The sequence below is a fragment of the Vigna unguiculata genome, chromosome 1 (genome assembly GCF_037176805.1).
Source record: "Vigna unguiculata cultivar grain cowpea cultivar isolate G323 ecotype 2 chromosome 1, ASM3717680v1, whole genome shotgun sequence".
NCBI classification, from domain to species: domain Eukaryota; kingdom Viridiplantae; phylum Streptophyta; class Magnoliopsida; order Fabales; family Fabaceae; genus Vigna; species Vigna unguiculata.
The window spans coordinates 32,905,954-32,921,900 of record NC_140792.1 but is presented as its reverse complement, the minus strand read 5'-3'; the positions used below and the strand labels follow the sequence as shown (position 1 = coordinate 32,921,900).

The following is a 15,947-nucleotide window of genomic DNA, read 5'->3' as shown; positions in this document are numbered from 1 at the left end:
CGTATAGTAGATTTATGATAAATTAGAATGATTTATAATTGACATCCTGAATATATAATATTTACTATTCTTTTGGCTTCATTGTTTTGTTTAATGCTTTTCATATGGTCGCAATTAGATAATGGCTCCACACCCCACAATTGATCGACAACATCCACCCAAACAGTGATGATCATGATGTGTCCCTTGCTTTGAATTGCCTCTGTTTATCATCATTAAGTTGCTGTTCATCCAAAATTTTTTCCATGATAAATCCTGCTGAATGTGCGTTGAAAATTGACGAATAATTGCTTATGCAAATAGTTCTAAGAAGTTCTATCGTTGGCCAGGTGGCATCATATCATAAACCAACATCTCAAGCTTAGTCTACGTATTTATACACCTTTTCCGGACAATGTATGTCCCACGTATATCTAGTGTTAAAAAATATAATTATTTACATCTCGTGGTATGATTAATAGATTAAGCATTTTCTTTCTATATATTTCACCACTACATATCCATTGCTCGTATAAGCTTAATATAGTTCAAGTTGGAATTTTGAGTTCAAAGTAATAAAAAGTGTATTGCTTATAATGCTTTTATTTATTCTAAAGCATAATTGTAAGAACAATATGTATAACTAAATGTTGGAGAATAATTTAAGTGTGAGTTAAGGTCTCACATTGAATAAAATAGACAAAGTTAAGATTAAAGACCGATCTATAACATCATTACTTTAAGGTGTTAGGATAAAAATGATGTCAAATTCCTTATATGTGTAATACAAATATCATATATATAATCTCAATAACCATAATAAAATTACCTTTTAAGGTTTTGGGTTAAGAGTGGTGTCAATTTTTTATCCAGTTCTGCTCAGGTCTGGTTTTGAGTTGAAAGTGGTGTCAATTTCATAAACATTAAGATTTTGGGTTGAGAGTGATGTCAATTCTTTATACGGTTGGACTCAGGTCTTATTGGTGTTGTATCTCTCTAGTGAAACCCCCTCTATAAACCTAACAATAAACCCAACACTAAATGCCAGAATTTGCATAGGAACTATTCTATCTAAGTTATAGTGCCACGTGAGTGGAGATGAAGTTTCATAATGGGGGTTTCATGTTAAATTTGATAGGAAATTGTGTGATAAAATGTTTTTTTAAAACAAAAGATATATGTGATCAAGAATATAATATAATACAATTAGTAATATATTCATTAATATGTCACACTTGAATGGAAACCGGTAAATATAATATGTTTTAGTTGAATTAGGAAACTATGTATAGAAATCAATATGTATATAACTTATATCCCTCTATAGCTACTGTTTAATTTTTGCAGGACAACTTATATCCCTTGTGATTTTGACATATTAACTAACCTAGGTGCTTACTTTTGATTATGAGCGATCACACAGAAAAAAAAAATCCAAGAAAATGACAGTTTGATAAAGATTTTTTTAATAAATTTTGATAAATTACCTACTTAGATAAAAAAAAAGGTACTACTTTATTTTTTTTTATTAAAAATAAAAAATTAATTTATCTTAATTCTATTTATGAAAATTTTGTTAAGTTTGTCAAAGAAAAATTTTGTCAAAACATAATTTTTCAATAAATAATTGGCTTGGACATGGAGACATATTAACAAAGAATTATTTTTGATAAACAAATTTATAATTCATTGGTATATATACAAAGAAGTCTTTCATTATAAATTTTAAAAAATTTTTACAATATTTCGTGTTAATCTTTGAAATATACAAAATGAGAGTGATCACTCATGATCACATTCAAATATACATTCAGAACACAACAAAATGATTTGAACTGAATTTTAATCAAATTTATGCATAAATTTATAACGGATATGTATTAACAAATTACGAAAAATAATTTTTCTAAACTGTTTGATTGGACAGTTCAAGATTTAAATACAAACGATTAAAGTTTTTTTAATCATTTGTCTTGAATCTCAAACGAAAATTAAGGTTTACTCAGTGTCTACATCTAAAATTATAATAAATCTTAATATAAACTAACAATGCACCTAATAATAATTTTTAAATTAATCAAACATATAATAAATATAAAATTATAAACATTCAACGTCTAATAAATTTAAAATTAATTAAATATCTTATATAAACTAAAACTACAATTTAATAAAAACACGTAATAAATCTTAATATAAACTAACAATATTTCTTATCTAAATATTTACATTAAAATTAAGATAAAACTAATTTTAATATTACAAATATTGTAAAAATTTAAATAAAGCATAAAATTCCAAAAACACAACTAAAAAAGAGTTTATCAAAAAAAAAACATCTTCAAAAGAGGTTCCTCAATGTTGCAAAAATAATGGAAATGAAACGATTCAACCAATGCAACAACATGCAATCAACAAGAGAAAAATGATTAACAATGGCAACCAAAATTAACCTTAATGCGAGAAACAAAGTTCAAAAGAGACTAAAAAAGTGAAGATTCTTAGATTCCTTTTTCAATTCTGAACCTTTGCACCTTTTCTGTTTTCCAAAGAAACTTTTAAGATGGGCATAGTTAGTAAAAGGACAATACTATATAAGTGCATTGGTGTCTAGTAAAGGGGTATGAATGGAATTGAGTATTTTTTTTTCTTTCAAATTCCTTTTCTCGTTCCAAAACCCTAGAGATTGATCCTTGCTTGAAAGGGATCATGACTATAACATTGGTGATTTCATTTTCCATCTAACACTCGTTAAATCAGATTTTTAGTATGAAATTTCGATATCAATGTGGTGAATATGTCATTTGGTAGCTGCTTTGTATTGAAAAATACTTCGTTGAAAAGGAGATTAGAGATACGAAAGATGACAAAAGTGGTGCCAACAATGAAACATTATATGCTCTCGAATAGGAACTTTGGTGGTACAATATCATAAGTTGAAAATCCTTTACCATTGCATTTCTTTGGTGTTTTAAACTTGAATATTGTTGACCATCCATTTGTTTGACTCTTATTACAAACATTAAAACAACATACTTTAATGTCATAAGATCGAGAATTTATCAGGTGTTCGTAGACTACCTTTTGTTCATGATTCAAATAAATCTTTATGAAAGACGTAATTAACCATTATTAATTATTTTATCTTAATTTAAAAACTTAAATTCGTATCATTTTAATATTGATTGCCATCATAGAACAAATAATAATATAGAACTACCTAATAATTTCACTATTAGAAAATTTAATATTTCATGAGACTTTTACAATGAATATTTAGTAAAACTTTTAAAATCCCACAGAAGTTTTTGCCCAAAATTTATTTATTTTTAATTTTTATAGAAAATTTTCAAGAAAAATATTAAAAATAAAATCTAATATTTCTCCAAACAACCTCACCCTGTCGCCCTCAAATAAATGTAATCTATTAAAAGACATTAAGTCATTATAGTTTTAGTTGATCTTTATATAATACATATTAAATGTTATTAAATCTTTTTATAAGTGTGGCAACCAACTTCAATTCAAACAATTTAAATTGAGTATTTTGAATGGTCGGGCGACATTCAACCTAATAAAAAAAGTATATTTTAATTAGTAAAATGAATTTACTTAAATGAAAGATTATGTTTAAGTAGGAAATATAATATCTTAAAACTTACCAAATAATGTGCTCCTTTTTGTCTGCATCTTTTGTTTTGGTTAATCTAGGAATAATTGCATTGATGGCAACAGTTGTCCGGAGGACAGTACTGTTTTTGTATTGAATAGTTTTTATCCAGATAACTCGATCACAGTTCTTATGGTCATTCCAACATCAAGGTAAAATAATTTTTGAAATAAACCACGAATCGAAAACATAAGGAGATTGGTGAAATTTTTTCTTTGTACTTTTAAGTATCGACTATAAGTTTGAGGTCTTCACATCTTCGTTTCCCTGCACATCTTTGTAAGAAACAAGGAAACGTAACAAAAAAAATTCGTAACAACAATAATAAAAGAAAATGCTTCGGATTAGCTCGAAAGTAAGACCTATTCTTCCTCAAGCTTGCAAGAAAATATTTATATTGAGCATAAATTTTAGCCTCAAGTTATGTTCAATAATTTCTTTTAATCTCAAACCCATTGGGCAGAAAACACGAGCTTCATTCTTAATCATACCAAAATTAATAATTACAGGATATTTACTCATTGCACGTGCCCTGCAGGCAAGGTATCGAAACTACGTAGTTATCACAAACAAATTATCTTTTCCATCAAATTTCATATTATTTTTGTATACTCCACAAAATGCCTACGAATCTAATGCAATAATCACAGTTGTACCTCTTGGCTGACCTATTTTCGAAAGCAACAAGGCCAAATTAGCTTACAGCCTTATTTTCAATTCACAGAAAAATAAGATATTATATCCCCATATTTTATAAAGCTAATATAACCTTCACTATCTCATCATGCAGTGCTGGAAGATGGCTTCAATTTCTTAGGTGGGGGATTTCCTCCAGAGATAAGCACATAGAAATAAAAGCACAGCATTGCAGAACTGAAAAAAAAAATAAAATCCCGAAGCATAAATTAATCAGATCGAAATTGAGACAATCTAACATCCAAGGGCAAAAAAAAAAAACAGTTATCAATCTCAAATACAAAGTATATATAGGATAAAATATATTTTTCATTCCAAACTATTCTAAAAAAAATGTATTTCGTCCTTAAACTAAATTATATACTATTTCATCTCTGCAAATAATGTCAATCATCCTCTTAACAAACGGTTGTTTTCTATGTGACAAATGAGGTTCCATTGTAAACTATAATATTATAATATTATCTTCATGTATCTTTTGTTGAAGAGGATATTTTACATGACTTTTATAAAATGAAAGGATGAAATAGGTATATAATTTAATTTCGGGACAAAACACCATTTTTTGAAAATAGTTTGAAGACGAAAAACAAATTTAACCCAATTAAATAGGACAAAAAACAATAGATTGAGATACCTTATAATAGCACTAAAGCCAGTTGGAAATATTTTCTTTGCCTGCATCCAGAAAGCAAATAAGTATGGCAATTAAATGAGACACAACATAGGAACAGTTTTGTCAAAATAGATGTACTACCAATGAGTAACTCTGGAAGTTCTTCCAGATAAGAATCCCTGACAATGCTGCAAATAACGAAACAAGTCAAGAGAGTAAATAACAATTATCCAAATAAGATCATGCTGCAGCCTTTTAGTTTCTTTCTTTTTCTTCCAAGACCAGCACTATCTTAATACTGCTTAAATCACATACCTGCTTGTCCTAGAATAAATGGTAAGCTTGATTTTCCTTGCCTCCAGACCTTCAAGCTAAGGGTACTGAGGAACAGTAAAGCACCACCAAAGAGCACACCACTGCTCAGTGTTGCAGGACTACGTGAAAAAAGGAACCCAACAATCCCTCCAGTTAAAACAAATCCACCTAAAACAAAAGATAAAGATGAGATATAACATCTTTAAGGGGAAGGAATGATTTCCTAATAGAGTACGGTATGTTTTCTTTTAGTACTGAAATAATGTACAACCCTTCCATATTTTTTATGCCACGGTCTCAAAGAAATCAACCACAAATAATATATCTAGTTCAGAATAGTGTTCCGTTTAAACTGCCACGTAGGTTCAAAAAGTTTAATAAGTCATAATCTAAGTAATACTAAACTTTATAAAGCCTATATGGTGGTCAATTTTTGGACCGAAGGTTCAGATAAATGACAAGTGTCGGTTGGTGAACAATAGCAGATATGGAACAATAGCAGAACGTATTCGACAGAAGAAAGAAAGGACATCAAGAAGCTAGTTAGCAGGTGTCAGTAAGTTGAACTGGCAATAGTTGGATTGACACTGTTGAGATATATGACCAGTTAGTTAAAATTTGAAAGAATCTGCGGGCATGTAGGGTTTATCGGGACTTCTAATTTTTTGGCAGAGATACAATCTCTGAAGGAGCCTTAAGCTCTGGTTTTCTTCCCAAGCTCTTATGTAGTACAATATTTCCAATTTTTCTTACTAAACTTAGCTCGTCTCTCCTTTTTGCTTTATCCTTCTGACTGGCATTCCAATATTGGAGAGTCTCAACAGAAAAGAGAAAACGGTTTCATCATCTCTTTTACCTTGAGTTCATTGAGTGAAAAAAAAAAGCATTTGCTTTCATTGGGGTGAGAAATTCCACCCTCTACGTAACTTTCCTAATAAACAGTTTAAATTGATAATTTTAGAAGAAAATGACTGGCCTTGATTGGACAGGAAAAATCAAACCTGTTCTACTGCTATATCTATTGGATTGGCCAAGGGAGATATCCAGGACTTTGTGAGGTCCTGTGATGTCTGTGAAAAGAACAAATATGAGGTTACACGTGGTGGACTCTAACAGACTCTATATTCCTAAACAGATTTCAGTAGACACTTAGATTTCTTGAGTTTACATAATATTAGAGGCTTATACATCCTATTTGTGTTGAGGATAGGGGTTTAGTTACAATATAGCTCTTTTTTGGTTGCTTAAGCCTCCTGGTATGGACAAGATAGTCACTGAGTTATTCTTAAGATATTCAGTAAGGCTAAACAGTATTAACAAATCTGTGGTTAGAGACTGATTCCTTTTTCATTATCCATTCTTAGAAATAATTGTTTAGGTTGAGGGACATTACTTAGATGCTCTCTTATCATCCTGATTCAGATGGCCAAACCAAGTCTTAAATAGGGGTTTGGAAACCAACTTGAGCTGCTTTAGCTCATTTATGACGTGAGCTTAGCTATGATGAGAAGCCAATAGTTAGTTGACATAGGCATTATTCAGACTAAGTTGACATAGGATACAATTATAAAAAAAAAATCTCTACCCCTCCATTTCCCTCCAAACAAGTACAGAATAAGGGAAATGCATCATATAATATAACTTAACTAATATACAAATCATCTACACAAGGAACCACTTACCAAAGGGAATGCCTAAACAGAAGTCATGGATTTTTGCAGTCTTTTTCGGTTGATCAACACTTTCTTGTATTTCCTGTCCAAACCCTGTTTTTTCAGTATCATGGTCCTCTTTTGTTGAATATGAGTTCTGCTTTTCTTCAACATGTAGCTTTGACACATCAGCTGCATAACTTAGTGTATTTTTGGTATCAGTCCCAGCAGTATCTGTGTCATGCCTCTCCAGACTCATAACAACTGATAACTAAATGAGATATGCTTCCAGTTCAGTATCAATGTCAAATAACTGCTCTAGAAAACTTTTATTTAACAGAAATATATTATTTATGCAGTTATTCAAGCCTGTCCATATTGTCTAGCACTACGGCTTGCAATATCAAAGTAAAAATATGTGCAAGCACATAGACTTAATATGACTTTCCTTAAATGTAGAGAAACGTGCCAATCTATCAAATCATCAACAAGGCCAACTTGAATACTTGATCATTTTGACTTCCAGTACTCTGCTATATGCTTTTTAATTTGTATATTCTCACTACAATTACATAAACCAATACAAGCATATATGAGAAATAAACCTTTCCAATCCAGTACTTACAGAAAAACACATCACTGACCTTGCTTAAATAAACTTCTTTATAAACACTTATAGGAAAACAAATGAAATAAGTTTTTTTTTATAAGTTTAAGTTAAAATTAGTTTTGTAGAAACCCTTTTATTTTGCTTCCCTAAAAGTTTATTTTAACTTATGCATAAGCTAATTTTATCCTATGGAAAAAGCTTATTTCATATTTTTCTTCTCCTCTATATGGAAAAAATTATCCAAATAAGATATGTAGTAATGGATCCCAAATTTGAATGATGTAGATTATGTGTGCTTAGCAGCAATAAAGTCAATAGTAGAAGGGAAGCAAGGTAAAGAAGGGCAGAGTGATACCCCAAAAGGAAACAAGTCACAAGAGGAACGTGGATGATAGATATGATGGAATGGAACACACAATTCTAACTGTCATACATCCATATTTAAAAATAATAAAAACAACAAATTTTCCAAAATTCCGGTGATTAAAAAAATATTGCTTGTGATAACAACAGGCTGCTTCTTTTTTCTACCGAAATCCAAAATACAATGCATTTATGTTAATGCTTCTTCTCTTCTAGTATTCTGGTTTGGAAGTAATACAAATTCAAAAATTCCTATGACTGAAACCAGCAAAATCAGAAACCAAATGTATGAACAGAAAGAGGCATTAAAACAACCATCAAGAAGCCGCAAACAAAACACGATAACATTTTTTTTCCCAAGAGAAACCAATTAATTCAAACACGCATTAAATGTACACAGTTAGTCAATCCATAATAAGAACCTAAAATTGCGATTCTAACACAACAGCACACTGGACACTAAAGTCGTCGATGTTAGAGTTCCGTTAATTTTTTGCAACGACAGCTACTTCAAACTTCCCTTGGTATGTGATTTAGCAAGCGGCGGTTTAGATCTACGCAATATCTTGTACATTCGCGAGCCTGATGCACGCAATTATTCTTACCAAGAACCCTAACAAGTTACAGTGACGGTGGCAATAAACTATTTGGAAATGAGAAAGAGGAGAAATACCTTGGAGCGAGGGGAAGGAAATAGAAGCGAGCGGCGGCGGAGGTGTATGCTACGGTGGGCGGCGGAGAAGCATCCGAGCTGAGAAATCGCGGTAGCCGCGGCCATGTTTGCACTCATCACTGCCTTCGATTTGGTTGGATGCAGAACACAAACAATATTTTATCGAAAAGAGAGTGAAAAACAGAGCAGTCAACGGTTCCGCCACCTACCCATTAGCCTTTGGCTTCATAAATTTAGATACCAAAATAACCTTTTGCTTTACCAAAACATATTGGAAGTAAAATATTAATGATATAACTTTTTCTTATTCTAAATAAATAGAATTTTTTGTTTACGAAGTTTTTAGTGATGTATGAAGTTCTTAAGTCTTTCATTCTTTATTTACATTGTTATTGAAGAAATGATGTTTATAAATTATGAGAATATATGACTATTTTTGTTTTATATTTCGTATTTCAATGTTGAGAAATTAAAGAAAATAGAAAATTGAATGACACAAAAATTATAATTACATATTTTATTTTTATGTTTTTTGGGTTTGTTAACTTAAACACTTAGTTGGTATACATAAACATAATAAAAATTACTAGTTTAATTATAATGTTTACGCCGTTTATTCAAATATAAAATTATTATTCAAATAAAAAAGTCACTTGTTTTTATTTTTTTATACTCGATTTAAGAATAGTAGTCTAAAATTGAAAGTAATCAAAAAAAAATTGTCTTAGATTATCATAGTAAAATTAGCTTCATTTCTGTTGAAATACTATCTTACATTATATAATGTAACATGGTTCAAATTCTGACGAAAGGAAAAAACCAGAAATACATACAAATTTTATCTAAGAATTTTTTGTTTTCATATATTTATTTTATTATTTTATTTTTTTCTATACTTCTGTATCAAAATTCCAATGGAAGTGTATTGGGAAAAGATAAATAAAAAGTTAAAAAAACATAATAATTTAGAAAAAAAAAGTGGAGAAAATAGATGAAGTTTTAATTGTTTTATTTTATCTATCAAACTTGAGCGCCAAAAACCCTTGCTTTGCGTTTTTTCTTTCATAGCTAAGCTGGGATCGAAGAACATCATTAGCAACAGCTAGTTCCATGTTGTGCTGTCTCAAATGTTTATGAAGCAGCGAGTGGCACCGTGCGCCTCCGTTGTCTCATAAAAATGTCTCTTTTGCCTCGTCTCCGTGTCTTCGCCACGCCTTTACTTTCATCTTCTCTCCTCTCCCCCTTCTCTCAGGTCCTCTCTCTCTATATATATACTTTCATTATCGTTGTTTTTATTTTCCTTTTGCGAAACCTCTCACTCTCATATTTTGTTTGCTGCAACTTAGCCATGGACTGAACATAAACACATGCTTATTGAATATGAAAGAGGCTTAGTCTCGTCTATTAAAGCTTTTAGTTTTCGTGTAGCGTACTATGCTCAATTAGAAGGGGAATTTGAAGTGTAGTTATGCTCTATGCAATTTGTGGATTTGGTTTGATATTTCAATCGAGCTGGGTGCTTCTCATGTTATTAATTCATAGAATTGTATTATTTCAGTTTCTGATAGGATAATTTTCTGTGTAAGCACTTAACTGGAGAAGAAAATGAGAAAGAAAAATAAATAAGTTTGAACTGAACTCTTACATTTAGTTAATATCTTTGATGGACTATAGTTAGATTATACATGAGCTAATTTATGGAAGTTCTGTCGTATTAACTTCTGTAAAACCGATTTTAACTTATACATGAGCTTTTTAACTTATGGGAGAAGTATATTTCCTTGAAGTTTATCAAAACTTGGCCTTAGTGAGTTTTTGATTTGGGGTTCTTTCAAAATGTTAATGGGTTTTGGCATTTTATTTTTCTTTCTGTCTCTCTAGACTGTGTATATGTTCGTATGCTTTTCCCTTACCCCCAAATGAGCATTGTTTAAACCATTTTCATCACCTTTCGTAACAAATTATGCCCTTTTTTCCACCTAGAATGGAGGTAGACAACTGATGACAAGAATTGGCATCAATACCTGCTCGCTTTCTTCCACAGGTATTAGTTTCATGTTATCTAATGTACCTGTGTGTGTTTATTTGGCATTAACTCTTGTATGCTTTTTCTGTGGGCATCTTTCTCTTTTTGAGTATGTATATATGTATGAATAGAAGTATGTCTTTCATCTTTGAGAATAGAATTATCTCAAATGATGTGTTAATAAAATTGGAAGCATTTCAGCTGAAGCTTCAGATTTAGAATGTGATGTGACTCGTGATGATGTCAAAGCAGCAGAGAGAGCCAATGCACTTTGCATGGCTGTATCACAGCTTGCTAGTGAGTTTAGCAAGGAATCTATGTTGTCTCTGCAGAAGTTTTTTGGTGTACGCCGTGCTCGTGTGGTATCTACAGGCTCTTTGAAGCTTGACCTAGCCCTGGGAATAGGAGGATTGCCAAAGGTAAAACATGATTTGCGCATTTCCTCGTTAACGTTTTGACAATTGTTTGGTGTAAGAAAAATGTGTTTTACATCCATAAGATGAGATATGTATTATGTGCTCATAGTTTTCTGGTGGATGACCCAGTGAAATTTGTGTAGCAGTAGCACTAGAACATATATATACTTTTACTCTGATATTTAGATGGCCTCAAATGCCCTGAATTTACTAGTCGGTATTAACATGAAACCAGAGCCTGAAAGAGTTCTTTGCAATATTTAATTTGCTCCCAAAACTGTTGAATATGGATATTTAAGTGTATATCGATATATTCAGATCTCAGACATGGAATCTTGGGGTCATATTCCTCATCCTAGTTCCCTTTCCCACTTAATAATTTCTTAGTATTTATCTGCAAAGGTAAAAGCATAGAATGGTTTCTCTTTCCGTTGTTAATTATTTATGATAGACTTAGGGAGACTCCTTTTATATTATGTATCCTATGTGGCAGTGTTTTCTACTGAAGTTAGAAAGTTCATGATTATAAGCGCTTTGATTCTGCAAATGGAGCTGTAATGATTCTTTCAGAGTAGCTCTTGAAAGGGTTTTATTTTACCCCTCTTTCGACCCAGCTTTCTGCTCTTGAAACACCCGTTAAGATTCAGAATTTATACCTTTTGCAGCCAAAGGGAATTTTTCTTTAAGCCTGATGATAATGATTGTATAAGCATTATTCACTGCCAGAATTTATCTGCTGCATAAATTAGTACACCACATGAACTTGACTAATAACATTTAGTTATTTTCCTATAGCAGCCTTTCTCTATTTTTGAAATATACTTTCTTTCTTATTCCTATAAATTTGAAATATGTAGCTATCAATAGTATATTAGTGTGGTTTTTGGTTGGTCAACTCATTCCAGATGGGCACTTTACTGGCTTGGCTGGAAATGACGATTCTTACTTCTAGTGTAAGATTCTTTTTCCATTATATCCTTGAATTTTTTAACGCAATTACATTTCACTATTTTAGGGTAGAATGGTGGAAATTTATGGACGGGAAGCAGCTGGTAAGACTACACTTGCTCTTCAAATTATTAAAGAAGCTCAAAAACTTGGAGGTACTTATTAGTATTTCAGCTTGTTAGACCTTCTTGGAGTATCTAATAAGTTCTCAATTAGTAATTTAATATTATCAGAGAAAAACAGTCTGTTTATTCTGTTTGAGTTTCTTAGGAGTACTATTGATGTTGCTAATAAAGGTAGGAATTATGATCAGTTCTTAGCTGTGGAGTATTGTGAACTTTTGGAACTTGCTATGGAAAATTATTTTATTTGTACACTACTCCCTCCATTTTTTTATTTGTTGTGTTAAAGAGTCTACGACTATGTATATAATCAAATTATAGTATATATAAATAGATGCAAATCTCATCATACAAATAAGATCATGAGGATGAGTTAGATTTAAAGTCTACTTTATTAAGATGTTCATGGAAACTTTCTTTTTCTTCTATTGATCTGTCTGCTTAGAAGTTCAAGAGAACCTTAATAACTATTTCTCAATCGTGCCCGTATCCTAACTTAATTCTGAAATACTTTACACACTTATTATTATAGGAAGTCAAAAGAAATTAATATGAATGAGAGTATTGATTGCAATTCTTAATACGCATTCCTAAGTGAACAGATTAAAAAAATGGAGGAGGGATAAAATAATGATGCTTTAGAGGTCAAATATTCATCAAAGCATATATGTAAACTTCCATTAAGTTTCAGTGTCGGTAAATTCTTCAATCATGTATTTGCACATTTATGTTTCCTTGAAGTAGCAAAATGTGGAGGTTAAAGGCTCTGTCACTATACAGAAACTTCCTTATGGGCTCGCAAGTTGTAAACTGTCATCAATTATGTTTTGCTATAATTGATATGATATCATTTCATGGACCCTCAAAAGTGAAGCATAGAAAAAGAATAATCTTTTTTGAATTTCAAACTAAAAGCAAATAATTAAGAGGTAGGCCATGCAAGAAAAATTTACAAAATATAAAACATGTATTGGGGGCAGCTGGAAGTCGTTACTTCATTTGGGAGTGGATTAGTTTCTTGGTGATGTTCTAAGCTTTTATACTTAATTGAATTAGTTCAGCATAACAATGATGGAGTGTGAACATGCATGAAATGCACTAAGCTATTTGTCTTTAGAATTGATTTTCTTTTACTTGTTTCTACCAAAATATTTACTCAAATATGTGTTATTTCTTGTCAATTGAAACATGCAAGATGCTCAATCATACTCTTCACTTGTGCCCTATTTCTGTTGGATCGTTCTTTTTAACTTATTGTGTCCTGTCAATTTGATACCTTGCATTTATTCTGTTGGCAGGATATTGTGCATATCTTGATGTAGAAAATGCTCTGGACTTCTCACTTGTGGAATCGATAGGTGTAAATACTGAAAACCTTCTCGTATCACATCCTGATTGTGCTGAAAATTTGTTAAGCATGGTTGATACATTAACAAAAAGTGGAGCTGTAGATGTGATTGTGATTGATAGTGTAAGTTACTGTATTTTGTCTATAATACCTATTACATTGCAAGAGGATTTGTTCCAGTAGGGTGGATTTAGATTGCTTTTAATCGTCACCATACTGGTTCTTATTCTCATAGCTCATGTTGAACTTGCCTTAAAGTCTGCATTTTTGTTCTCTTTTCTCCTGTTTCTTCTCTATCTTCCCCCCAGGTAAAAACAAAGAAAAAGAATCTTCATTATTTTAGAAAAGGAGAATAAAATTCTCTTCAAATGTAAACTAGACATTCTCATTAGCTTAGCAAAACTACATTTTTGTGAAATTCGTTTACATTAAATCTTTCCCGAGTATCTTGCTCCGAATTACAGCAATAACCAACCTCCATCCAATAATTTAGACTAGCTGTGTGGATTCTCCTATTCTTATATATTTTCTTTCAATCATTTTGTTGAAATTGTAGGATTTAGGTAGAGAAGAAGGAAAAGAGGGAATAAGCCAATGAATAATCTACAGTTGATGTGATCTAAAATACAAAGTTCCCTCACTCCCATTTATACTAAAACTATACTCCTAATTCTACGAACATAAGGAAACAAATGAAATACATGAAATATATGAAAGTCACTCCTAAGAGGGCATCTGAGTACTGTAAAACATTTGTTTGGAATAGTGTTGTTATTATTTCATCTTTTGTTTTACTCACATGCATATAAGATCTTTTTGTCACTCCAGGTTGCTGCCCTCATCCCCAAATGCGAACTTGATCAATTAGGAGTTAGTCCTAAACGAGATTATCAATCACGAATGATGACTCAAGCACTGCGGAAAATTCACTATTCATTATCTCACTCTCAAACTCTCATTATTTTCATTAATCAGGTTGAAGCCTTATTCACTTGAACATTTGTGCACCTTGTAGTTTGAAATGTCAATTATATACCAAACCATTAGATATATCATTCAGCATTATCTTCATTTACAGATTAGATTGAGTTCAAAATCCGTCAAGGAACATGGATCTGTGGAAGAAGTCACTTGTGGTGGAAATGCTTTGAGATTCTATGCAGCCGTTCGTTTGAGACTTTCAAGAATAAGATTGATCAAAACTGAGGATAAGGTTAGTTCTTAAATACTGTTTGAACTATGACCAACTAGGTAGTTTGTATTATTATTCTTTTGAGGAAGACTTCTCATTCCCACTCCTACCACCTTTAGCACGTGACTTTTGTATTTTTTTTCTATTTAGAAACATAGAAAGTTGCCCAATTTATCACATTCTTTCCCAAAACCCTCTCTTGTCTTGTTTCATTCTTCTATTTTGTTATCTGGTGCTTCAGGTAGAGGGTGTTCTGATCTGTGCACAAGTGGTGAAAAATAAACTAGCACCAGCAGCAACGAAAAGGGCTGAACTGGATATCAAGTTTGGAAGAGGCTTTTGCCATGAGTCAGAGGTCTTAGATTTGGCCTGTGAACATGGAATCATTGTGAAAGATGAGGGAAGCTACATTATTGAAGGGCAGAGTTTTGATAGTAGAGAAGCAGCTGAACTGTTTTTGGCTCAAAATGATGCCATTTGTGACAAGTTGGTCAAGGATATGAGGAGACTTTATTTCTAAAACCATTTGAACTTGCCCAGCATGGATTTACTAGGGCAAGTCTCTTTTATTGGTATCATGGCTAACTTTCTGCAATTGAGCATTGCCAATATTTTATGAAGGCAATTAATATTGTCTTCTATGGGATTCCAGTATCAACCATTGTGTAGATGAGCTGGGGGCATTTGAAATAACCTGAATGTGATTCTCTTGGATCTAGCACATTGTAAAATTACACTACCAAATGAGAAATTCGATTGCTCTTTCAAACCATTTGACAACTTCCTTTGTGTATTTCTAGGGACAATTGGTTATATTCATTTGTCAAAGAAACATGCAAACTATGGAACTACATTGTAAATGAACTGTCTTCATTTCTTGTTCATCCCCTTAAATTATCTATAGATTCCTCAATAGCACACTATTTTTCTCAAATCAGATGGTCTCATAATAGTGATTCTAGTGAGGACATTTATTCATGAAGAAACAACTAATAACTATCAATGCATTTACAAGAATTGTTCCAAAATTTGTAAAGAAATATTCACAATACATCAACTAATAGAATGAGAAGGCAATTAAAGATTCAATGTTAGCAATAGAATGAGAGATCCTAAAAGAAGTGTTACCTAAAGTTCATGCCCCAACCACCCTAAGCAAAATCTCCATAATTACAAACTCATTTAAAAAATGGGACTTGTATAGTGTCTTCGAAATTATGAGAAATTTCCCATAAGATACCAAGAAGGAATTATATTCCTACAAATAAAATTTTATTTAAATGGGATACTATCGTGTAAAATTTTTCAGACAAACTCTTAT

At 31.6% G+C, this 15,947-nt stretch overlaps 2 protein-coding genes across 2 annotated transcripts; one reads left to right on the top strand and one right to left on the bottom strand.

Moving 5' to 3' along the window:
- Positions 1 to 4,209: 4,209 nt before the first annotated feature.
- Positions 4,210 to 8,841, bottom strand: LOC114175786 (Transmembrane proteins 14C). The gene is made up of 6 exons (XM_028060618.2): positions 8,575 to 8,841; positions 6,959 to 7,199; positions 5,277 to 5,444; positions 5,103 to 5,149; positions 4,983 to 5,023; positions 4,210 to 4,522 (listed from the first exon to the last, which is right to left on the bottom strand). Exons 1-6 carry the CDS (start codon positions 8,689 to 8,691, stop codon positions 4,432 to 4,434), a joined length of 705 nt encoding a protein of 234 aa, XP_027916419.1. The 5' UTR covers positions 8,692 to 8,841; the 3' UTR covers positions 4,210 to 4,431.
- Positions 8,842 to 9,615: 774 nt separating this feature from the next.
- On the top strand, positions 9,616 to 15,510 carry RECA3 (RECA homolog 3). Its single transcript, XM_028057758.2, has 8 exons — positions 9,616 to 9,826; positions 10,558 to 10,618; positions 10,802 to 11,019; positions 12,032 to 12,119; positions 13,385 to 13,557; positions 14,263 to 14,409; positions 14,513 to 14,647; positions 14,868 to 15,510. Exons 1-8 carry the CDS (start codon positions 9,752 to 9,754, stop codon positions 15,144 to 15,146), a joined length of 1,176 nt encoding a protein of 391 aa, XP_027913559.2. The 5' UTR covers positions 9,616 to 9,751; the 3' UTR covers positions 15,147 to 15,510.
- Positions 15,511 to 15,947: the final 437 nt, after the last annotated feature.

Coding starts and splice junctions, on each gene's coding strand:
- LOC114175786 (XM_028060618.2), bottom strand. CDS start 8,691: ATGAGTGCAAACATGGCCGCGGCTACCGCGATTTCTCAGCTCGGATGC. Junction 5,150..5,276: donor ATTTATTCTAGGACAAGCAG/GTATGTGATTTA, acceptor CGTTATTTGCAG/CATTGTCAGGGATTCTTATC. Junction 5,024..5,102: donor ACTTCCAGAGTTACTCATTG/GTAGTACATCTA, acceptor TTCTGGATGCAG/GCAAAGAAAATATTTCCAAC.
- RECA3 (XM_028057758.2), top strand. CDS start 9,752: ATGTCTCTTTTGCCTCGTCTCCGTGTCTTCGCCACGCCTTTACTTTCA. Junction 11,020..12,031: donor GAATAGGAGGATTGCCAAAG/GTAAAACATGAT, acceptor TCACTATTTTAG/GGTAGAATGGTGGAAATTTA. Junction 14,648..14,867: donor TGATCAAAACTGAGGATAAG/GTTAGTTCTTAA, acceptor CTGGTGCTTCAG/GTAGAGGGTGTTCTGATCTG.